General features: G+C 55.9%; 1 protein-coding gene across 2 annotated transcripts; it reads left to right on the top strand.

Moving 5' to 3' along the window:
• The first annotated feature begins 63 nt into the window (after positions 1 to 63).
• LOC125720244 (pecanex-like protein 3) lies at positions 64 to 23012 on the top strand. 2 transcript variants are annotated; one of them, XM_048995465.1, is made up of 36 exons: positions 64 to 2315; positions 3646 to 3854; positions 4124 to 4229; positions 4574 to 4613; positions 4873 to 4965; positions 5050 to 6747; positions 7144 to 7273; positions 7826 to 8032; positions 8369 to 8538; positions 8719 to 8776; positions 8882 to 9023; positions 9110 to 9267; positions 10050 to 10203; positions 10750 to 10782; positions 10877 to 11048; positions 11409 to 11519; positions 11614 to 11705; positions 11788 to 11897; positions 12001 to 12106; positions 12227 to 12319; positions 12497 to 12647; positions 13684 to 13831; positions 13914 to 14091; positions 14433 to 14541; positions 14654 to 14783; positions 14918 to 14976; positions 16293 to 16508; positions 16698 to 16951; positions 17061 to 17291; positions 17374 to 17477; positions 18096 to 18243; positions 18473 to 18703; positions 19145 to 19419; positions 19557 to 19741; positions 20092 to 20477; positions 20608 to 23012. In XM_048995465.1, exons 1-36 carry the CDS (start codon positions 2163 to 2165, stop codon positions 20758 to 20760), a joined length of 6993 nt encoding a protein of 2330 aa, XP_048851422.1. In that variant the 5' UTR covers positions 64 to 2162; the 3' UTR covers positions 20761 to 23012. The 2 variants fall into 2 exon arrangements, with proteins under 2 accessions (XP_048851422.1, XP_048851423.1); XM_048995466.1 differs by lacking the exon at positions 7826 to 8032 and having other exon boundaries at positions 66 to 2315.
• Positions 23013 to 23236: the final 224 nt, after the last annotated feature.

Raw genomic sequence — 23236 nt, 5'->3', positions numbered from 1 at the left:
GTGCCCAGCGTCCAATCCAATGGTTAAGCAATGCACATTTCATTCACTCTGCGCATGCGCTAAAACGCCACGAGCGATGGCCACAAGCACCAATCGCGAAAGGAATTTCGTAGCGTTTAACTTTGGGGTCAGGGTCTCAGTCTGTTACGATGCAGCCAATCAGATTCGCTAAATTCCTGACAGAGGTAAGCTGTGTCCAATCGGATTGTAATATCAGGTTTTCTTCCTGTAGGGGGGCATTTGCTACCTGTGTGAATGGGCGAGTTCGAAAGGAGGAGTTTGTGGGGTGAGAGAGAAACTGTATTTTTCCCCAGGAATTAAAACAAACATGTTTTTCTTAAGAAAAAAAGGGCCGAGTAGAATGTAGTTAAAGGGCAATGACGCTTCTATGCGTGTTTCTTACGCCTCTCTCTTTACGGAGAACGAAACGCCTGCGCCGGTGCCCCCGTTTTTGGATGGAAAAGGCCGACGGAGAGCAGGATGACTGAGAGCTAGGCGCCGCTGGCGGTCCGAGGAGAAGCGGCGGAAAAAGCGGAGAAGGGGCCGCCGCAGAGCGCCTGACGCGGAAGGAGAGCCGCGCGGGCTCCGGTCGGTACAGGACGCGCCGCCGCGCTGCGGCCGCGCCGCCTAAGTTAAGGCGCTCCCGCACGGGGCCTAGCTGCCTGGCGGCTAAGCCAGAGACAGTAGTCGGTGGTTTCGTTTGGTTTTGTTTTTATTTGGTAGCCGAAGCTCGGATAGCCTTCGGCCGGTGCTTAGGCGTCCGCTCCACCGGCTTGTCGGCGTATCCAGCACTGTGCCTGGGCTTTCCCCACCCAAACGGCTGGTAAGACCATGTCGGAGTGTCGGCGAGCCGTCGGGAATTAGGTAGGGAGCTGCGTTTAGGGAGCAGAAAGCTGCATGTAGCTGCCTGAGTCCGCTGGCCGAGCTAGCCGAATACCCTTATCAGGGCGGCGGGGCTGCCGGCAACCCCCTGGTTTGTTATCGGATGCGTGGGTGCCCAAGGCTGACTGCTCGTGTAGGATACATCCCCAGGAGGGTCTGTGTTAAATGCAGCTAGCCAAAGCAACAATAAAACAAGCCCACCCTCTCTCAAAAATCCGGATTTCTGTCTTGGTAGCACCAATAATAAGGGCATGTTGAGTTAAGTAGAACCATGGCAGTAGAGATTATCAAAGATTTAGCTTGTAAATATGAGGAACCGAAATCCTCGTGTCCCCTAAAGGGTATCCATAATTAATCAGGTAAATATCGCCCAGCGTTAACTTTTGATACTTCATTGATAGTAGCTAACATATCTGGTTCAAAAACACAAGCAAAGGTTTACATTTTTTTTCCCATTAGATCTGTATTTTTGTGGCTGTTTCTCAGGGTTATAAAGTCGCAGACCCATTCATGGTTCATGTTCGTTTAACGTTCTTGTTTATGCTTGATTTTAATGGACGTTTGTATTTGGGTAAACAAAGTTTGACTAGTTAACTGGCACAGTAAGTTAGAGGGCCAAAAGTTCTACGGGGTGTTATAATCTATCATTGCTGCTTTCTGTCAGGACGTGCAATGGTATTTGGCTGATTACATGTTTAGTTATTCCAAGCAATAAATTAAAAAGCCATTATTGATGCATTAATATTTATATAAAGATAAAGTGATTCTGGAAGGATCAGAGATCCTCTACTCTCATTACTAAAGCCACAATATGATCTACAGCAGTTGTACATTGATAGTTTGAAGGATAGGTATTATTCTTTATTATTATTTATTGAGGTGTATTATCTTAACGTGCTGGGAAATAGAAGAAACCAAACTTTTTTTTCCCCCCTTTGCCGATGAATGTTTTTATTTTCTCCTTGAGTCACCAGTGTGCCAAATTATTGCCCAGATAATAAGCGAGAGGCTTTGTGTTTTGAAGAATAGCCCAGTGGAATTGCCATACCTGCTGGAAAAGGACATGTGAGTTTTTTCCTGCGTGACAACTGCAGGAAACCCGTGGAGTGTTTTTCTTGGACGAGCCTGCCCCCCCCCTCCCACCCCTCTCAAAAGCCTGCCAGTGGTTTTTATGGAGCACCAGGCACTGTCGGGCCACAGGAAGGGGCAACACTGACCAGCAAGAGGTGGCCTTTCAGGAGTGAGGGGTCTGGACCCTCGCTCGCTTTCTAGAAGGAACGATGGGCTCTCAAGCGCTTCAGATACTGCGTCAGGGGGTTTGGGCATCACTTACAGGGGGCTGGTATGTGGACCCACATCAGAGTACCTTCTCCAACTGCTTTCACCTCTACCTCTGGATCTTTCTCTTGACGTTCCCGTTCCTCCTCTACATGGTAAGTGTACCTCTGCACAGATCCGGAAAGTTCCTTCTTGTCTTATTTATGGCTCGTCATTCCTCCATTTTGCCGTGGCCATCCTGTTTTGGGTGACGTTGCGTGGTGTTTACAAGGCACCAGATTGATTTTTGATTAACGACCTAGTAAATGCTTCCTCTTGCGTTTCACAAGTAAGGTGACCTCTCTTAGTTTGAATGGGCTTGGTGTAAATGAGATTTCAGGTGTCGTAATGCCAGGTATTGAGATTCAGTGAATTTTTTGCTCTATCGCGTGTCATCAGCTTTGTTAGAAGTAGTCTCTCATCTCAACTGTTTCATGTCTATGTTAGAAGTAAGCTGCTTTCACTAGGAGTCATTTGAAGCAGAAAGCTATGAACAATATCTCCCTGAGTGCGTAGCTTATTACCGAAAGGTATGGTAGATTGTTTTCATATCTTCCTGTTTGGAAGGAAGGCCGAAATTCTGCTGGGATGATCTTCTTTCTATTTGAGCTCAATTAGGAATTCCACAAATGTTTTACTTATAGATGCTTGGAAATATTGCACCGTATTCATTAAGTATGCTGGGTTTGATGAAGTCCGTCTTAAACGTATTTTCCTTTGAGGCTGCCAACCCATTAGCAGTGTGTAGGTTTTATGTAAGGAGACAATAGTGTTTAGATAGCTGTGTGAATTCAAGAGAAGTGTTTGCAAATGCTTTGAACGTGTTTTGTCTGACAGTAGAGTAAGCGTTTGCCATTCTTGTTGGGCTTGTCCCAGATTTACTCCAGTGTAACTCGTCGCCAAACTAAATAGGTGGTTTTCGTTTTACTGGTTTTTTTTCCACAACTGTCTGTTTAGCTCAGGGGTGGCCAATCTTATCCGCAAAGGGCCGGTGTGTACGCAGGTTTTTGGGATGACCTTTGGGTCAGCTGTTCACACCCAGGTGTGAGGACCCTTCAGCCAATCAGTCCTTTAATCAGTAATCTAATTTGAGAGTTGCATCGAAAACCCGCACACACAGCGGCCTTTTGCGGATAAGGTTGTCCATCCCTGATTTAGGTGAAGAGTGTAAATTTCATATTATACAGCTCAAACCTTTGTCTGAATGGTTTGTGCCGTTTTTATTTTGACGATAAGGCATCTATAATTGTCATATTGTAAGTAAAACAATGCTCTTAAGTACAGGGGTTTTATGAAAATAAGTGGTGTAGATCATGCTTCATAGCCAAACCTAGACTCAGTAATGCCTTTGGAGACGATGTTTAAGCGAAGAACTCGAGGTGATGAGTACACTTCCTCCATTCCCCTTCCTCCACCTTAACCCACTCCATTCCATTCACATTACAGGCACTGCCACCCAGTCTAGTTGTGGCCGGGGTCTATTGCCTGGTTGTGGCCGCCTTCTTCACAGCCATCAAGACAGTGAACTTCCGTCTGCACGCCATGTTCGACCTGGGGGAGATAGTAGAGAAGCGACAGGCCTCCCTGACAGCAGAGGGTGCCCGAGCGGATGATGGAGATGAGGGCACCGCTGGCCCCGACAGGAACCAGCACAGGTACATGTCCTGGTGAGGGGAATGCTGGGAAAACAGATGATCTGTGCAAGAACCATACTGAGGCATTCTTATATGCTTACTGCTATGCTAACATTGCAGAAGGTGATTCTTTATTTCCAAAACAAGACTCAGTCTTGTCTCGCTGCCCCGGCCGATGGCCTACTAGCTCTTGGGGTAACCTTAAGGCCAATCTAACTGCAGGCTGTTAATATGGCTGTGTGGAATGCCACTTAAGTTGACGTCATCCTTGTAACCTGTCTCCCTGTCAGGGACAGTGCGGCCGGCGTTGAAATGACGGTGTTCCGGAAGGTCAACTCGACCCCTCCTGTCCGATGCAGCTCCCAGCACTCTCTTTTTGGGTTAAACCAAGTCTCGGTCAGTCCTCTGCCGCTTCATTCCAACACGAGTGTCCCTTGGGGTCTCTCAGTGCCCCAGCAGACCCAGCCTTAGGCAGTGGTCTCATTCAGGTCCACCTGAAGTTTAAAATCTGGTGCTTAGAAGTGCATCTCTGCTTGGAAGTCTCCTGACTGATCCTGATAGCCAGCTATCAAAGAAGTGCTAAAGGTTGTCTGTTTGCCAGAACCGCGAATTATGATACGAGGAAAGAATGAAATTGCTTGTAATTGTCTTGTAATCCGAAGGCTTATAGGTTTTCTTTTTGTTTTATTTGCTTCATGGGAGGCGCGAATAACCCTGTTTTTTTTTTTTTGCTTTTTAAGGAATTTCTGCCCCAGCTTGATGACACCGGAGGCTCCAAAGGTGAATATTAAAAACGACCGTATTACACGCAACTGCGTTAATTTCTAGTTTCCTGAGGGATCGAAAGTGAAACCGAGAGCTCCGTCTCGGTCAAGAGTCTTTTTGTCGAGCCTTACAAAAGTTCCAGCGGAAAAGGGAAATCGTGGCAGGAAATGAAATGGTGCTGTGTGTGTAGCTGGAGCATTGCTATAATTACCGGGCGCTCTTCTGAGACAATGGCCCACTGAGAAGTGAGTGCGCGATCGCTTTCCCCCCCCAGACCTCAAGGAGTTGGTGCGAGAGCACGGCCATAGTGCCATTGTCACCGCGGCGCATAGAGACCTGCTCCGGCATGGGTCCCAGGACACAGTCCGTAAGCATCGCCATGACGACGGGTGACGGCCTGCCAGGGGGGCCTGAATTCACACGCTCACTGCACTCTCCGGCTTCTCCGCAGGCGCTGCTGGAGTGGTCCAGTCCTGCCTGGTCGCCACCCTGGGGGGCGAGTTCCCCGGCCTAATGGGCCCGAATGGGGTGGTGCCGGGCAGCTTCGTCGGTCCCCTGTCCGGAGAATGTCCCTCCATCCCCCCATCACCCTCCAGCCAAGAGGAGGGAGAGGACAAGGAGCGGGAGGAGGACGAAGCGGAGCAGTTGGCGGATCGCATGTCCAAAAGGAGTCCTGAAGAGGAGGGGGCGGGAGGTTACTCGCCGCTGGGGCCCTCGGCAGAGTCTGGGAGCCTGGGCGACGCCCCGCTCAGTCCTCTACTGAAGAGTAGCCTGAGTGAGGAGCTGAGTGAGAACCTTCTGGGCTTGGGGCTCCACCCGGGCCCTTTCGCCCCCGACCGGGAGACCCTGAGCACGGTGAGCAGCTACCGCAGTGAGAAGACCGATTCCACGCAGCTGGAGAGCCCGTCCCTGAGTCTGAGCCGGTCTGCACCGCTGGGCGCTGCTTTGGCCGTCGAGGGCCCCCTGCCGGGCTCCGGCGCCCCGGTGGGCATGGAGGGCCCGGCGCTGCACGGCGGCAGCGACACCGACGACCTCTCCGACAGCGAACTATTGCGCTCCCCTTCCAAAGACCCCTCGCTGGGGCAGGGCCTGGACCGCACACTGGTGGAAGGCGACGACCTGCCCTGCCTGCCCCAGGAGCTCACGCAGCCCGTGCCCCTGCAAGACTCCTCGCCCTCCAGCAGCGGGCGCTCCGACGCCTGCGACCTGGAGCGGGGAGTTTCCCTGCCCCCCCTACCGCCGCCCCGGCAGGCTAGCTCGGTGCCAGCGGGCCTGGCTCTGGGACTGGGCTGCTCGGAGCCCGCCCTGCCCATAACTCCCCCTCCCTTCCTGCTGTCCACCCAAGTACCCCTGCAGACACAGCAAGTGGTTCGCCCCAAAGACCTGAAGCAGTTACGGGCAGCCGGGGTGGGCGGTGGGGGCGGCGCGCTGCACCGGCCTGGCCGCCGGAAAGCGCCGCGCAAGCGGGGCGGAGCGGGCAGCGGCAGCTTCGATTCGGGTTCCTACCGCCGACAGCACGGGCGGGGGCAGCACGGGCGGGGGCAGCACAGGGACTACATCCCCGTACGCAGCCGTCTGGGCCCCAAGGCGTACAGCGAGAGCCTGTTCGAGGACTCCACCGACGAGGACGACGACGGCAGCGAGGGCAGCGACCTGAGTGCCGGCTCCAGCCTGGGCTCGCAGCGCCGCTACAGCTCCGACGACGACTCCAGCTCCTCCACCTCCTGCTACTCCCCAGACTCCGCTACCGCGGGCCTCCCAGCCCCGCCCACCCTTTGCACTCAGCTGTCCAGTCCCGGTGAAGGGGAGGTCGCCGATTCGATTGGCTCCTCCCACTCCCGGGCGGCCCAGAGGTCGGCCAGCACAGCGAGCGCGAAGACGCACGCCAGGGTGCTCAGCATGGACGGTGCCGGCGGGGGTCACTCCAGCTCCGGAGTCCTTCCCCCAGCCGCCCTGCCTCTGCCTCCGTCCGTCCCCCCCGCCCAGCGTCCGCTCACCCTTTCCAAGTCCGACCTGGAGGCACGCACGGTCCATTTGGACGGGTTCCCTGGGGTCCATCATCGCCTGGAAGCCATCGAAGGTTCCTGGGCCGGTAATCAGACTGGCTGGCGGGCGGCCGACCTGCTGGAGGAAGGAGCCATCGGAGGAGGTGAGTCAGCGGCTGCCTCTGTCTCCCGTGGTCACCTGTCATCGGCCGTGTGGTGACTTATCAGATTACCTGCGCTTACGGCATTTCCAGCCCTGTCTGTGGAGAAAATGAAAGTGGCTTATGGAGACCAGAGAATCTCCCTTAGCCTTTTTGTCAAAACTGAGCGCCTTTCAGAGAGGGGATTCGATCCGACTGATCAAACTGATAATCCATGGGCTGAGACGCCCCCCCCTCACGGCTGTGGTGGCCGGCCTTCCCGCAGACACGTCCTTGGCTGTAACCTGACGCCGCCTCCCTGCTCACTCTCTCTTCCCGCGCTCCATTATTCCGGCTTATTTTTTACGTGCTGTGTTCCTTCTGATAAAACACCCTTGGTCTCCGCCTATCCTCCCCCAGCCCTGGCTCCCGAGGACAGCGGCAAGCGGGACGCCGTCAGCAGCATGAAGAGGGCGCAGGCCATCCGCAGGCGACACAACGCGGGCAGCAACCCCACGCCCCCGCCCTCCGCCATGGGCTCCCCCCCGAGGTGAGAGACGTCGCTGCTGGCAGGCGCCCTGAGTGAGTCTCCGCTCACCTCGGTCAGGCTGTCACTGCCCGCACAGACGTTCCGTTTGGCCTTTTTATTTACGGTGTCCCCTCATCACTCACTCGGTTGGATCCCCAACCCAAATCTTACGTTCAAGACCTTTGTATAAATTGCCTGTTTACTTTGCATACTCCTGTTCCCAGCCTCTCACATACTTTAAATCATGCCTAGATCACAGAACTTTGTAAAATGTTAATTCTATGTAAAAATAGTACAGTAGTTGTTACAAAAACCTTACACGTGTACAGTATGGTGCTCCGCACGTACTCTTACCTTACTGTACAATGTTTTTCCTCTAAACAATACCATATAAATCTATTAAAGCACATTATGGTGCCCTAAACCCCTCCTTCAGCCATTCCTGAATTTAGTCATGTAAAATCAGTAGCCGCGTCCTTTAGTCTAACTAAACTTCTGTTTTTAATTTTTTTTTGATCTGTGGTCATGAGAAACCACGTGAGATGCTCGCTGACTGGATGCTGCCTCTTACAGGGCACTGTTTTCCAATCCCGTCGTCAGGGAGCTCAGGCGCTCCGCGTTTCTGCTCCGCCCCAACTGTCAATGCATCCGATCGAGGTTTTCGGTGTTTAAGATCGGCAGGGAGAGCTCAGAAACGCGCTCTGTCCGGGAGCCCCGGCGGATTGGGTCGGGCAACACTTACAGGGCAGGGCAGACTGACTCGCGAGTTTGTACTTACAGGTGACGGTCTACTTGTATGTCTTGCATGCGAAAATCCTTTATCCGTTAAACACATTTTATCGTTTTATTATTCTTTTAACTCCCTTAGGCAGAGTTGCCCTTTTGCTGAATCTGTAAAAGGGGCTTTTAATGAATCTTTTTATCAGAAGCTCATCAGAAGCATCCTATGTGCCAGTTGTGTTATTTTATCTATTTGAAGTACGTCATAGTTATTTTTGAAGTTGTTACTTTTCGGGTTGTTAATCCGTATTAGTGCTCCTGCCGTGAGCATAGCTTAGTCTCCCATGTGGCGGTACACCCCCATAACGAGCCGGCTGCCCCCCCCCCCCCTCCCAGCCTGCAGGACCTCCGGCGGGCTCGCACCTCCTCCCGCTCCCGGACACTCACCCTGCCCTCCGCACTCCAGTTTGCCTCCTCCCTCCTCCTGCCGCGTGGGGGGGTCCACGAGGCCTCCACCTTCGACGACACATCCGAGGGGGCCGTGCACTACTTCTATGACGAGAGCGGTGAGGGCGGGGCTGGAGGGATGCGTGGGGGGAAGGGGCGAACATGCAGACCATGAAAGCTGCACGAGCGATTCAGTATATCAGTATTGCACGAATGCTGGTGTGCAGCTCTGCATGGGAATCTGCGGCCCTACCTAGTAGGTTGCTGGTTTGAATCCCTTTTATCGCTTTGCCATATAGGAGTGAAGAGGTCTTACACTTTTGGCCCTGCTGGAGGCGGATATGAGGACCCAGTGCAGTAAGTTCTGCCAGACCGTAGTCGCTGGGTGTTGGATATTACATAGAAGAACCTGCACCTAACATTTCCCTGTTTCTGTGTTCTTCTCTCCCTCTTCTTCCTCAGGGAGCGGGACAGACAGTCCCAGTCCTCAAGCTTCACTTCCACAGATGTCCAGGAGGGGGCGCCAGTGCTCTCCATGCTGCAGCCGCGACCTGTCGTCCTGCAAGGGATGCAGGTCCGCAGGGTGCCGCTGGAAATCCCAGAGGTGAGACAGAGCCCAGGTCCAACCTCGGAGCCCATTTGACCTTTGACCCTGTTGCTTGTTGTACTGGAGCTACTGCTTCTCCACAGTTTGACCTGGACCACGAGTCACTGCACGAGTCTCAGGAGAACACGCTCATGATCGAGGAGAAGGCCAAGCCCAAACAGTACTACCGCTTCTGGGTGCTGCCGGGGAAGTGGCTGCGGGTTCGCTATGACCGCCTGGCCCTCCTCGCGCTATTGGACAGGTAGGGCAGAGGGGGGCTGGCCAAAACGCGCTGCGAGCCAATCGGGTGACTGTTTACCACAGGGTTAAAGGGACACTAATGTGATCGGCGAAACGTGGTTGGTCGGCTTCATTTTTTTCTAAACTTGTGTTGGGGTTTGAGGTGGTTTTATTTTGGCGATAAAATCCAGATTGATTCTTGGGAGTTTGCAGCTGAAATATCTTTATTGAAACAATATGTCAAACTTGACAGTCTGAACGGCCCCCAGTAACCTAGCAGACCTATCAAAAGTGCAGAGGTCAGGCTCGGGCCGGCTGACTTACTCCTGTTTGAGCCCTGTATGGGGTAAGGATATGTGCCTGAACGTTTCCGGTTTATATCCCATGAGCTGTGCAGTAATGCCACCGTTGGGCCTTTAACCCCTGTCGCTCCAGGGATGCTGGACGTTGGCTGATCATGCTCTCCGACCAATTTTAGCTCTTATTTATACTGTGTATGCGTCAGTTTTACTGATACAGCTGCTGTATCTATGGGTACTCAGTAGGACAGTCATGTCTCATGATTATGTCTGAACTCGGATCAGTGGTCCGCCCGCTGGTAAGGCACAGCACCAGGACTTCATCAGTGTTGCCTTTTGCTCGAACCTGGGCTCCTCTGCTGGAGCCGCAGAGCAGAAGGAAGCTGCTTGAGGTCCAGCGAGCGCCGGTCGGCCGGCGATGATCCATGAGGACTGACAGGGCTCGCTGCGCGCAGAGACCTTTTAACATGCCGCTTGCCATCCCCCCCCCCATGTCTCCCCTCAGGAACCGCCGCCTGGCGGAGAACGTGTTCGCCGTGGTGCTGTCCAGCCTGGTGGCCTTCCTAGGTTTCCTCCTGCTTCTGCAGGGCTTTTTCAGGGACATCTGGGTCTTCCAGTTCTGCTTGGTCATCGCCAGCTGCCAGTACTCCTTGCTGAAGGTGGGTAGCGGCTCGATGCCTTCGCCTCGCCGTTGGCCGTCCGCGGTAGCGGATCCTTTTGAGGCGACACATTTTCAAATGACAGGCAGGTCAAGTGAAGTCCAGTGGGCTTTTTGCCGTGTCATACGCCGATGTACAGCAGCATGGAATGACGTTACGCCAGGACTGCAGTGCGCCACACTAACAGGAAGTGAATCACAAAACTCAGGACAGCGTGAATCAGGGGGACTGGACACCGGGGGTTGTATGCATAGTGTATGTATGGAAACGAGAAGTAATAGAGCAGCAGCGTGACGGTGTGGAGTAGATATAGTGATAAATGATAATCATTTTAAGTCACCAGAGCCAGTATGGGCTGGGCTCGAGGCCCGTTGTGACCTGGAGGGGTAGTCTGATTTTCCGGTGCTTACAAGCACCGTCCAGCCGCGTTGCTCATTTCGGAGTGAGCGGCGGCTCATGTGTGACGTGTCTGAGTGCTTGGGGAAGTTTCCGGGCTCCTTGGAGGCGGCTCTCCGCTTCATCCTCTCGCTCTATCCCTCCCCCCAGAGTGTGCAGCCCGACGCAGCCTCGCCTATGCATGTGAGTGCCCGACCCAGCCCCCTTCCCTGACACGCCGGTACATTCCTTCAGGGACCCCTGCCCCCCGCCCCTTCTGACCGCCTGTTTCTGTCAGGGACATAACTGGATCATCGTGTACAGCCGCCCGGTGTATTTCTGCTTTTGCTGCATCCTCATCTGGCTCTTCGACCTGGGGGGCAACTCCGGGCCCCTGCAGTCCTTCACCCTCTATGGCGTCACCTTCTTCTCGGGCCCCTTCCTGCTCTGTGCCCGGGACGTGCTCATAGGTCAGTCCGGAAGGCCCCGCCCACCCCCATTTCACAGCCCTGACTCATTAGCGCAGGGTTCCCCATTTCCGGTCTGCAGGGCCAGAATCCAACACGGCCTGCAGAGTTCCATCTTAATCCGCTAGGTACCAGGTAATCCGCTAGGTACCAGGTAATCCGCTAGGTACCAGGTAATCCGCTAGGTACCAGGTTTAGAAGCTGGGAAATCTACAAACTGCGTTGGATTCTGACCCTTCGGGACCTGAAATGGGGAACCCTGCTTTGTCACAGGTGTTTCCTGATAGGAAACCTGGCCGTTTCGGTACCTTGGGCTGTTCTAAGGCGCCCCCGATGCGCTGACTTGCTCCCTCATCCCTGCAGTGTTCACCCTCTGCTTCCCCGTGGTATTCCTGTTCGGGCTCCTACCTCAGGTGAACACATTCCTGATGTGTCTGCTGGAGCAGACGGACATGCACGTCTTCGGAGGCACCGGTAAGGCTCAGGGTTTGGGTTTGGGTTAGGCCCCGGCCCTCACGGACCCCTGGAGGGGGGGCTGACCGCTCCGTGTCTCTGCCCTCCCCCGCAGCCACGACCAGCCCCCTGTCGTCCCTGTACAGCCTGTCCCGCAGCCTGCTGGTGGCTGCGCTCCTCTACGGATTCTGCCTGGGCGCCATAAACGTGAGCAGCGGCGACCTACGGCCTTTGTCGTCGTCTTTTTTCTGGGTTCCCTCCTTCCCACTGTTCTCCTGTCCTCCTCCAGGCGCCCTGGGAGGAGCCACACGTGCCGGTGCTGTTCTCCGTCTTCTGTGGCCTGATCGTGGCCCTGTCCTACCACCTCAGCCGGCAGAGCAGTGATCCCACCGTGCTCTGGTCAGTCTGCCTCGCCTCGCCCCGCCTCGCCTCAGCTGGCCCGCCACCTCTCTGCCCCACCTTCTGGACCTGCGCGTCACGCTCCCCGCTGCCATTTCTGCAGGTCCCTCATCCGCTCCCGTTTTTTTCCTGAGCTGGAGAGCCGCAGTCCGGAGGAGCCCCCCCAAGAGATTAAGGACCCCCTCCCGGAGAAGCTGCGTGCGTCTGTGGTACGGTTCACGAGCACTGTCCATCTGCAGCCATGTCTGTCCCAAATAATATTGTGGGTTAAGCTGTTTTGTTAATGGTTGAACTCTTCTTTGAATTTCACCCCCCCCCCCCCCCGGCAGAGGGAGACCCTTCATTCTGACCTGGTCATGTGCCCCCTCATGGCCATCATCACATTCGCCATTAGTGCCAGCACCGTCTTCATTGCATTGCAGGTATGTGTGCTCACCAGCAGGGGGCAGCATAGCCACCTTAGCTCAGGACATTAGTCACTGCTGACAGTTATAAAACCTCAAAGGTCGGCACATACAGTTTTCACCTCAGACTTTATTATAGGATTATAACCTTAATAACGATTGTATGCCGATTTACGTCTCTCTCTCGGCCTGCAGCCCGCCCTCAGCATCGTCCTCTACTTCGTGGCCGGGGTTGTGGGCTTCCTGACCCATTACCTGCTGCCGCAGCTCCGCAAACAGCTGCCCTGGTTCTGTTTGGCCCACCCGGTACTGCGCTCGCGGGAGTACAGCCAGTTCGAGGTCCGGGGTGAGTGACCGTTCTGGTGGCGCCGAGGAGGAGGGCCTGACCGTGTGCCCCTGTGGAGTAGGCGGTCCTGACCGTGTGCCCCTGTGGAGTAGGCGGTCCTGACCGTGTGCCCCTGTGGAGTAGGCGGTCCTGACCGTGTGCCCCTGTGGAGTAGGCGGTCCTGACCGTGTGCCCCTGTGGAGTAGGCGGTCCTGACTGTGTGCCCCTGTGGAGTAGGCGGTCCTGACTGTGTGCCCCTGTGGAGTAGGCGGTCCTGACTGTGTGCCCCTGTGGAGTAGGCGGTCCTGACTGTGTGCCCCTGTGGAGTAGGCGGTCCTGACTGTGTGCCCCTGTGGAGTAGGCGGTCCTGACTGTGTGCCCCATGTGGAGTAGGTGGTCCTGACTGTGTGCCCCGTGTGCCCCATGTGGAGTAGGCGGTCCTGACTGTGTGGCCCATGTGGAGTAGGCGGTCCTGACCGTGTCGCCCCCCCCCCCCCCCCCCGGAGTAGGTGGTCCTGACTGTGTGGCCCATGTGGAGTAGGCGGTCCTGACCGTGTCGCCCCCCCCCCCCCCCCGGAGTAGGCAGTCCTGACTGTGTGCCCTCCCCCCTGTGGAGTAGGCGGCCCTGACTGTGTGCCCTCCCCCCTGTGGAGTAGGCAGTCCTGACTGTGTGCCCTCCCCCCTGTGGAGTAGGCGGCCCTGACTGTGTGCCCTCCCCCCTGTGGAGTAGGCGGCCCTGACTGTGTGCCCTCCCCCCTGTGGAGTAGGCGGCCCTGACTGTGTGCCCTCCCCCCTGTGGAGTAGGCGGTCCTGACTGTGTGCCCTCCCCCCTGTGGAGTAGGCGGTCCTGACTGTGTGCCCTCCCCCCTGTGGAGTAGGCGGCCCTGACTGTGTGCCCTCCCCCCTGTGGAGTAGGCGGCCCTGATTGTGTGCCCTCCCCCCTGTGGAGTAGGCGGCCCTGATTGTGTGCCCTCCCCCCTGTGGAGTAGGCAGCCCAGACTGTGTGCCCTCCCCCCTGACCGTGTCGCCCCCCCCCCCGTGTCGCCCCCTCCCGCAGAGGCTGCCCAGCTGATGTGGTTCGAGAAGCTGTACGCCTGGCTGCAGTGCGCGGAGAAGTTCGCCATCTACCCGGCCGTCGTGCTCAACTTCCTGACCACAGAGGCGCAGCGGGCCAGTTCGCACACGGACCAGTTCTGCTGCATTTAGTGAGTATGCGGCCTTCCCCGAGGGGCCCCTTCGTCACCTTCCGGAACGATGCGCCCCCTGACCCCCCTCCCCCCTCCTCAGCACCCATGCCCTCTTCATCTCCGTGGCCGGCATGAAGCTGCTGCGCTCCTCCTTCTGCACGCCGTCCCAGCAGTACGTCACCCTCTGCTTCACCGCCCTCTTCTTCCACTTCGACTACCCGGCCTTCTCAGAGACCCGCCTGCTCGACTACTACTTCATGTCCATCCTCTTCAGTAAGGTGAGAGCCCCCTGTGACAGCCCCCCGGCTTCCCTGTGTGTGTGTGTGTGTGTGTGTGTGTGTGTGTGTGTGTGTGTGTGTGTGTGTGTGTGTGCGTGCCGCATGCTCTCTGTTCCTCTACCAGTCGGGCTGATTATCCTTATTGACTGGTCGATAAGCTCTCGAAGGTAGCTGAAGGGTGACTGTTTGGAAGTAAATCTGGTTATCGGGGAGGGGTTGGTGACCGCTGCCCTTATTTAAACTAAGCCAGATTTCCCACCCGGAGAGATGGGGGGGGGGGGGGGCGTGTGCTGATGTTCCGGTTCTGCTCCCTCTTTGACTGGCTCTTCGCTGTCTTTTAGCTGTGGGACCTCCTGTACAAGCTGCGATTCGTGCTCACCTACATCGCGCCTTGGCAGATAACCTGGGGCTCCGCCTTCCACGCCTTCGCACAGCCCTTCGCCGTGCCTCGTATCCTTACCCTGATTGGCCGCTCTGTCGGTGGTGCTCCCGTCACCGTGGTGATCACCCGTCCTACCAGACTGTGTTCCGGTTTCTCTCTGCTTCCTTAACTCCCCGGCAGACTCGGCCATGCTCTTCATCCAGGCCATGTTCTCCGCCTTCTTCTCCACCCCTCTGAATCCCGTGCTGGGCAGTGCCGTCTTTGTCACCTCCTACACCAGGCCCGTCAAGTTCTGGGAACGCGACTATAAGTGAGTGCCAATCGGACCGGGGCTCCCGCTCTGTATATGCCAACATGATCGGTACCCTGAGACCTGCTGTGCATAGAATACTGTCAGCGCGGTGCATGCGTGTGCTGGGATGCTCACCGTGTTTCACTCCACAGCACTAAGCGGGTGGATCATTCGAACACACGCCTGGCCACTCAGCTGGATCGCAATCCAGGTCAGGCACCATTCAGATGTTCTGCCTTGCAGGCAGAGCCTCTGTCTGCCTCCCTCTCGTTCTGCCACTGCCTCTGTCTGCCTCGTTCTCACTGCCTCTCTGTCTGTCTGCCTCGTTCTCACTGCCTCTCTCTCTGTCTGTCTGCCTCGTTCTCACTGCCTCTCTCTCTGCCTCCCTCTCTCTCTGCCTCCCTCCCTCTCTGCCTCCCTCCCTCTCTGCCTCCCTCCCTCTCTGCCTCCCTCTCTCTCTGCCTCCCTCTCTCTCTGCCTCCCTCTCTCTCTGTCTGCCTCTCTCTCTGTCTGCCTCTCTCTCTGTCTGCCTCTCTCTCTGTCTGCCTCTCTCTCTGTCTGCCTCTCTCTCTGTCTGCCTCTCTCTCTGTCTGCCTCTCTCTCTGTCTGCCTCCCTCTGTCTGCCTCCCTCTCTGCCTCCCTCCCTCTCTGCCTCCCTCCCTCTCTGCCTCCCTCCCTCTCTGCCTCCCTCTCTCTCTGCCTCCCTCTCTCTCTGCCTCCCTCTCTCTCTGTCTGCCTCTCTCTCTGTCTGCCTCTCTCTCTGTCTGCCTCTCTCTCTGTCTGCCTCTCTCTCTGTCTGCCTCTCCCTCTGTCTGCCTCTCCCTCTGTCTGCCTCCCTCTGTCTGCCTCTCCCTCTGTCTGCCTCTCTCTCTGTCTGCCTCCCTCTGTCTGCCTCCCTCTCGTTCTCACTGCCTCTCTGTCTCTGTCTCCCTCTCGTTCTCACTGCCTCTGTCTGTCTGTCTCCCTCTCTGCCTCCCTCTCTCTCTGTCTGCCTCTCTCTCTGTCTGCCTCCCTCTCTCTCTGTCTGCCTCCCTCTCGTTCTCACTGCCTCTCTGTCTGTCTGTCTCCCTCTCGTTCTCACTGCCTCTGTCTGTCTGTCTCCCTCTCGTTCTCACTGCCTCTGTCTGTCTGCCTCCCTCTCGTTCTCACTGCCTCTGTCTGTCTGCCTCCCTCTCGTTCTCACTGCCTCTGTCTGTCTGCCTCCCTCTCGTTCTGCCACTGCCTCTGTCTGTCTGCCTCCCTCTCGTTCTGCCACTGCCTCTGTCTGTCTGCCTCCCTCTCGTTCTGCCACTGCCTCTGTCTGTCTGCCTCCCTCTCGTTCTGCCACTGCCTCTGTCTGTCTGCCTCCCTCTCGTTCTGCCACTGCCTCTCTGTCTGTCTGCCTCCCTCTCGTTCTGCCACTGCCTCTCTGTCTGTCTGCCTCCCTCTCGTTCTGCCACTGCCTCTCTGTCTGTCTGCCTCCCTCTCGTTCTTTTCTACCAGCCCCCTCTCCCTACTTGTCGCTCATCTCTTGGCTGTGTCTTCAAGGTGCGGACGACAACAACCTGAACTCCATCTTCTACGAGCACCTGACCCGCTCGCTTCAGCACAGCCTGTGCGGTGACCTCCTCCTCGGCCGCTGGGGGAACTACAGCACAGGCGACTGCTTCATCCTGGCCTCTGACTACCTCAACGCCCTGGTGCACATCATCGAGATCGGCAACGGGCTCGTCACCTTCCAACTGAGGGGCCTCGAATTCCGGGGTGAACAGCCACGATAATCTACACACATCACGCCCTTCCATGCTCTGAGGCAGTATCTTTGCTGGCATGTTTGCGAACGTCCCGTCGGTACTCCCGGAATCGGCCTTGTGCCGTAACGCGGGCCCCAGATGCTGTTTCGGTGAGGAAGCGTGCCGATTTTCAGGCTGACGTCTCTCTGCACCTCCTCAGGGACGTACTGCCAACAGCGGGAGGTGGAGGCCATCACGGAGGGCGTGGAGGAGGACGAGGGCTGCTGCTGCTGCGAGCCGGGCCACCTGCCGCACCTGCTCTCCTTCAACGCGGCCTTCAGCCAGCGCTGGCTGGCCTGGGAGGTGGCCGCCACCAAGTACGTGCTCGAGGGCTACAGCATCAGCGACAACAACGCCGCCTCAATGCTGCAGGTGTTCGACCTGCGCAAGATACTCATCACCTACTACGTGAAGGTACCGCCCACTCTGCGTACCTACTACATGAAGGTAGACTCGGGGACTCTGCGGGCTCTGTCCTCTGGTCTAGCTGACCCGCCCTCCCCCCCCCCCCCCCCCTCGGTAGAGCATCATCTACTACGTGAGCCGTTCGGCCAAACTGGAGGAGTGGCTGGCCAGCGAGTCTGTGCTGGAAGCCCTGAGGCCTTGTCAAGCCCCCGGCTACGTGGACAGCGATCCCACTTTCAACCTGAACATCGACGAGGACTACGACCACCGTGCGGCCGGAATCACGCTGACCGCCTTCTGTTCCGTCTACCTGGACTGGATCCAGTACTGCAACAGCCGAAGGGCGACGGTGAGTGGGGGTACCGACCCGAGGCACTGGGGTTCCATGGGGCATCGCGTGTTCATCAGCCCCTCTGTGTGTGGTCTTCCAGCCCGTGGACGGCGAGAAGGAGTCCCCTCTGGTCACCCTCTGCTTCGGGCTGTGCATCCTGGGACGCCGGGCATTGGGGACAGCCTCCCACAGCATGTCGGCCAGGTGGGGGCGCCGATGGCCCTTCCAGTGTGTCACTGTCAGCAGGCTGTCAGAATAGCATGTTTTCACAGTATGGAGTACCGTGTTTTCCTTTGTCATTTTGTGAAATGTCTACTTGGCAGGCCGAGTGTTTTTAAGTTATCGACTCCTGAGGCTGTACGAACTAGAAAGCACTCATGCTGTTAACATTAGCGCATTAACTTTAATTGTTACTTTCTCCTCTATTGGGGTTTCAAAATTATGAGCAAAGATTTATAGGCTTTCAAATGGCTCATTTACAACAAAAAGCGATTCTCATAATTAACCGTATATACAGTCGTGTTCTGGTACCATCAAAAAAACTATTTTATAACAATTGTTTTTGCTTGTGTTGTCACATTGGGATATGAAAATCAGCAGACGGAACACATTATGGGTTTAACTCTGCATTGACCTTCACAGCCCAAGAAAATTCTTGGCCTTTCTTGCAGTTTCGGTTAAGCCCAAGTTCTGACATTTAGTTAACTGGTTTACTTTGGTGAACCCAGTGGTTCTGTTTGCTAATTATATCCAGCCACCCGAAGAATGCTATGTTTAACTGTCGTTCCGTGTCCATGACTCCCTGCTCACCGTCTCCCACAGCCTGGAACCCTTCCTCTACGGCCTCCATGCTCTCTTCAAGGGCGACTTCCGCATAACCTCTCCCAGGGACGAGTGGGTGTTTGCCGATATGGACCTGCTGAACAGGGTCGTGGCACCGGGCGTGAGGATGTCTCTGAAGCTGCACCAGGTACTCCTGAGCTGCAGGGGGCGCCGTTGTCCTGCCTGGAGGTTTCCAGAGAGTGGTTTTAATTGGGTTAGGGCACTTCGGCAGCCAAACGGAATTACAGAAATTAAAAGCGTCCTGTCTTTTCATTCTGGGTTATCTGAAAGACAGTGTTTCCCAGTGTAGTCCACGGGGGCATGCAGAACCCCCCCAGTTAGAGGACTGGAGAGTAAGTGCTTCCTTCTTCGCTCAGGACCACTTCACGTCTCCTGACGAGTACGAGGACCCCGTGGTGCTGTACGATGCCATCACAGCCAACGAGGAGAAGATGCTGATTTCCCACGAGGGCGACCCCGTGTGGCGAGGCGCTATCCTGGCCAACATGCCCTCGCTGCTGGCCCTCAGGCACGTCATGGATGACGGCAGCGACGAGTACAAGATCATCATGCTCAACAAGAGGTTCCTCAGCTTCCGGGTCATCAAGGTACCTCACGCGGTGTCCCACTGGCAGCTTTGGGGGGCACCTCCCAGCGGGGAGGGGGGCAAATGGCAAATGCCCGGGCTGATAGAATAGAATTGTATACTTATATTGTCACTGCACAGGTGACATTTAGTTTATGGTGTTACTGATATTAAATTATTAGTAGAGCAGAAAGAATTGGCAGTAAGTGGTAAATAATGAAAATAACATCAGAACCAGTAAAGTCCAAAAAAAAAGTGAAGAAACAGTATTAATGGACGGTGCCGACAGTATTAACGAGTAATATAAACAGTATTGAGAGAATGGACACTGTAAACGGCCCGAAGTGTCCAGTTGTACCAGGATCACAGTATAAAGTAGCACTAACAGAGTATAAATACCTGTATGATGGCGACGCGAAGACCTGACTGCTGCAGTCTGACTGGCTGCCGCTGCCCCCTGCAGGTGAACAGGGAGTGTGTGCGTGGCCTGTGGGCGGGGCAGCAGCAGGAGCTGGTCTTCCTGCGCAACCGCAACCCGGAGCGCGGCAGCATCCAGAACGCCAAGCAGGCCCTGCGCAACATGATCAACTCGTCCTGCGACCAGCCCATCGGATACCCCATCTACGTGTCGCCACTGACCACGTCCTACGCCGGCTGCCACGCCCAGCTGCGCAGCGTCTGGGGGGGGCCAGTCAGTCCCCGCAACATCTACACGTGGTTCATCAGCAGCTGGGACAGGTAAACCCAACGGCCGTTTTGGAATGTTACTGAACCGCCACCATTCCCTCCCGCCATGGCAGGTAGGGCTTCCTGTCGAACCCGGGATCCGGGGGTCGGCTGTATTCTAAACCCCCCCCCCCCCTCCGCCCCCACAGGCTGCAGAAGGGATGCGGGGCCGGATGCAACAGCGGGGGCAACATTGAGGATTCTGACTGCGGTGGCGGCTCCAGCTCCATCGGCAACAACCCAGCCCCACACCCCCCCCAGGGCGCGGCGACACAGACCACAGGGGCGTCCACAATCCCCCATTCGCACCTGACCACCATCCAGCCGCCCCTGGGTGAGCCCCCTAGTGGTAGGACGCTGCACTTCGGCACTGTCCGCCATCTCTTCGGCTACATGCATATTACCGAGCTGAAGTGACTGTGGGCTGTAGGGACACAGAAATTCTGACTCACTTTCTTATGTGGTACTAGACCAGATGTTCATCTAGTTCATGGCCGAGCAATGAATGGTGGGAAGAGTCAGATCGGAACTGGTGTGGTTTTTTCCTGGATGCATGCGCTATCAGCATGGATGTCTTCTGCAGGCTCTTACGCTTCTGCATGTTTCTGCCGTTTGGATGGTGAGCTTTGTCACGTCAATGTAGCCTTATCCTCCCTACTGATAGATTTTCTTGCCGCCGCACAGGAAGCGACAACCTGCCTGCAACCAGCTGGCCGCACCACCCTCAACCACTCCCCCTGGCCCTGCTCAGCCAATCGGAGGCCAGGAGGGAGGCGGGCCTGGCGCCCTCGCTGCACCGCACCTCCTCCGTCCAGGGACTGCTGGGTCAGCCCCTGTCCAGCTCCCAGCTCTCCTTCAGCGGCACGGAGCGCCTCTGTGCAGGCACCACACAGGACTGCCCCGGGCACTACCCGCAGCGAGGACCCCAGAGGGCCGTGCTGAGCCTGGGGCTGAGTGGCGGGGGCCTACCCTACGAGGTCCTGTATGGGAAATTGGGCCTTTCGGGGAGAAAGGGCTTTAATGGGTGTGCAGCCGGAGAAATAGATGGGCCTCAGCCAATAAGAACCCAGGTAAGAAGTGGGAGGGGTCTGTGTGGGAGGAGCTCCGTCTTACGGCAAATGTGATTGGTGCAAGCTGTGTTCGAACACCAGCTGACTAAATGTCTTTAACGTGTCTGCTAATGTGAAATACTCCCTCCAGCCTGCTCCTTCCATCCCTTCACCTGAAGTAGGGGCCTCCCCAGATCCGATGGGGGCGCCCTTGTCCGGCGAGACCACCCCCCGGAGCACAGGGGACGGCTCCACGTCCCACGACGGCTCCACAGAACTGCCTTTACTGGAGCACCTGCGCTGACTCGCCTGCCGAGATGCGGAGACTCGCAGCCAAAGCTAACCCGCCCGACTGCCCGTCTCGCTGCCGCAGGTCCGGTCGCGTCTGCCGGCTCCCAGCCTGGCTTCCCAAAGTCATTCCAGTGAGCTTCGGATCCGAGCGAGCGAGGACAACGGGGGGTACCTCGGTATCCCGACGACGACCCATGACTTCCCGATTCTGTTACCCTGCAATACTGGAAGCACATCAGCCTCACCGGAGCTCGTGTCCACGAGTGTCTGCTGCTTCTGCTTATCCCGCCCAGAACCCTGGAGTTGGACCCATCTCTCCAAATCTTCAGCATCCAAATTTTTGTCTACAGCTTAGAGAGGATCCAGTGTTTAACGCCAGTGCAGTCGCGTGTGTGGGCGTGTGTGGTCTCGACCGGCCGTTTCCTTGACGCTTCCCTGTCCAGTATTCAAGCAGCCAGCAGAAACGCAAATGCAAGGGAAGTCTGCTGCTCCTCTGCGACTCCTGTGCTCGTACCTCCCGCCCACGCTCGTTCTTGCCTGTTCTTCATGCACAGGGTACAGAGCACGGCGCTCTAGGTACCTGTGGCGGGTGGCACTTGGAATCGCCGCGACGCGGAGGAGGACAGAGGATCGGCGGGGGGGGGGGGGCGGGGTTCTCACGGGACTGCCGGACATTTCAGATGCTACGTTTCCAGAGACGCGAGGCTGGAATCACACGTTCCACACATTCCAGGAAGACTGGCTGTTACTTTGTCGTTACTGCTTGAGCCGGGAGCCCCCCCTCGTGCGCCGGCCTGTACCCACACCGTTACCAGCCAGTACACCCATCGCCAAGACCGTTCTGCCAGCTTCTGAGCTTCAGGGATTCCTCTCTTTCTCTCTCTCTCGTTTCCCCTCCTGCGTTTGCCACCTCCTGAGTGTCCTGGATGTCAGCGTCCCGCCACCCTCGGGGTTATCGCGTCTGTCATGCGTTTACAGCCTCGCGCCGCTGGGGCAGCCGGGGACCACGATGCAGCCGCGCAGGCAGAGACTAAGAGAGTTCCTGACATCACCACAGATATGCAGTAGTTGCGCTGTTGCCGGTGCTGGCTGTCACTGCAGCATGTTCGATAGTTTTATTTCTGTATTAGTTTTTTTCTTTTTATTAAAAATATATATATGGTTGAAAAAGGATGTTTTACCAGAGGACTTGTTTACTTCTAGATTTTGAGGCTGAGGTGTGGCAGAGGGATCATCCTGTCCTCTGATTGGCTCGCCTCTTTTTGTGGGCGGGACCCAGACCATGCCCCTCGTGGCTGTAGAGTGCAATAGCTGGCCCAGAGCTTTGCTTCGCTTTTGCTCTGGAGAAGCAGACGCCTATCCTACGGCTAATTAATGCTACTAGATCTTCTGCAACTACTCATATAACTACTGTTCCAAGTACTTTTACCTCCAGTGTTTTAGCTGGAAGCACATGAGAATAAAGGTGTTGGGTATGGGGGGGGTGGAGAAGTTTTGACGTATTTATTTGGTGACTGGTCTAGCTTGGGGGTGCAAGCTAAGGGTTGGTTCACTCGTGTTGTTGACGTGTTTGAGGGAAGAGGACTTTCTGCATATCAGCCACACAGCAGTGTTGGTAAAGTAACTTTACCTTCGCATATCAAGTGTTAACTGTAGTTTTCTCGCCCCTCGGTATAACTGGAACTGTGGCATAGGTAAGCCACTGTTATTCTGGTGCTGCTGTTTTGGTGAGGTTCCGTGTTCCGATCTCAATCTAGCCTCACTCTTCCCTCGAAGTTAATCACGTTTTAGGATTTCGGTGGGGTCTTTTGGAAGGTGCTTGTTTGTCCTTTGGGGTGTAGCGTGTTGAGGGATGTGTGTGTCTTGTGTAGGAGGAGATCGCACGTGGTCCTTTGCGTTGGAGACCGTGTCTGCTGCAGAAAGCCGACCCGTGTGGAGATGGACTCGTGGCCGGTGGGCCTGGATCACGTAAGGTGAAGGAGACCCGGCTGTGACGGAGCAGGTTTTATGGGGTTATAGCACATATGATAAAATCACTCCATTTAGAGGCATCTTTAAGTGACTCTTAATTTGAAATGGATTTGTCTTGGATTTTGCAATCTCTTCTGTCATCAGCTCCTCATTTGATTAAGGAAGCGTCTAATTTCTCTATCTGGCATTTGTTTCGTCGGCCCGGGCCCGGACTATTCACAATACATCCTCGTTCTGGATGATTCTCAGTGGGTGATGATGGCTGCCTCATATGGGGGGGGGCACTGCCTCAGAGGGGGGGAAAACGGGGGGGGGGGGGCGCTGCCTAAGCACTGACCACACGAGAGGCGCCCATTCCTGATTTATCCCTGCCTTCACAGGTGATGCTCTGCAGTCGTTTCCCATTAGTGGGGCCTGAGAGCGTAAAATAGTCCTTCCCTTTGAGGCGTGTACTGGACTGGACTGTGTGACGCACCCGTTCCCTCGACTCTGGTTTTCTCTGGTTCAGTGTTCAGCCA

Source organism: Brienomyrus brachyistius, chromosome 24, assembly GCF_023856365.1.
Source record: "Brienomyrus brachyistius isolate T26 chromosome 24, BBRACH_0.4, whole genome shotgun sequence".
NCBI lineage: Eukaryota > Metazoa > Chordata > Actinopteri > Osteoglossiformes > Mormyridae > Brienomyrus > Brienomyrus brachyistius.
This window is presented reverse-complemented; position numbering and strand designations above follow the sequence as displayed.

Excerpts from the sequence above, each read along its gene's own strand:
- LOC125720244 (XM_048995465.1), top strand. The coding sequence starts at position 2,163 with ATGGGCTCTCAAGCGCTTCAGATACTGCGTCAGGGGGTTTGGGCATCA. Across the intron at positions 14,092-14,432 it reads TGTCCATCCTCTTCAGTAAG|CTGTGGGACCTCCTGTACAA; the intron begins GTGAGAGCCCCC and ends GCTGTCTTTTAG. Across the intron at positions 17,292-17,373 it reads GCAACAGCCGAAGGGCGACG|CCCGTGGACGGCGAGAAGGA; the intron begins GTGAGTGGGGGT and ends GTGGTCTTCCAG.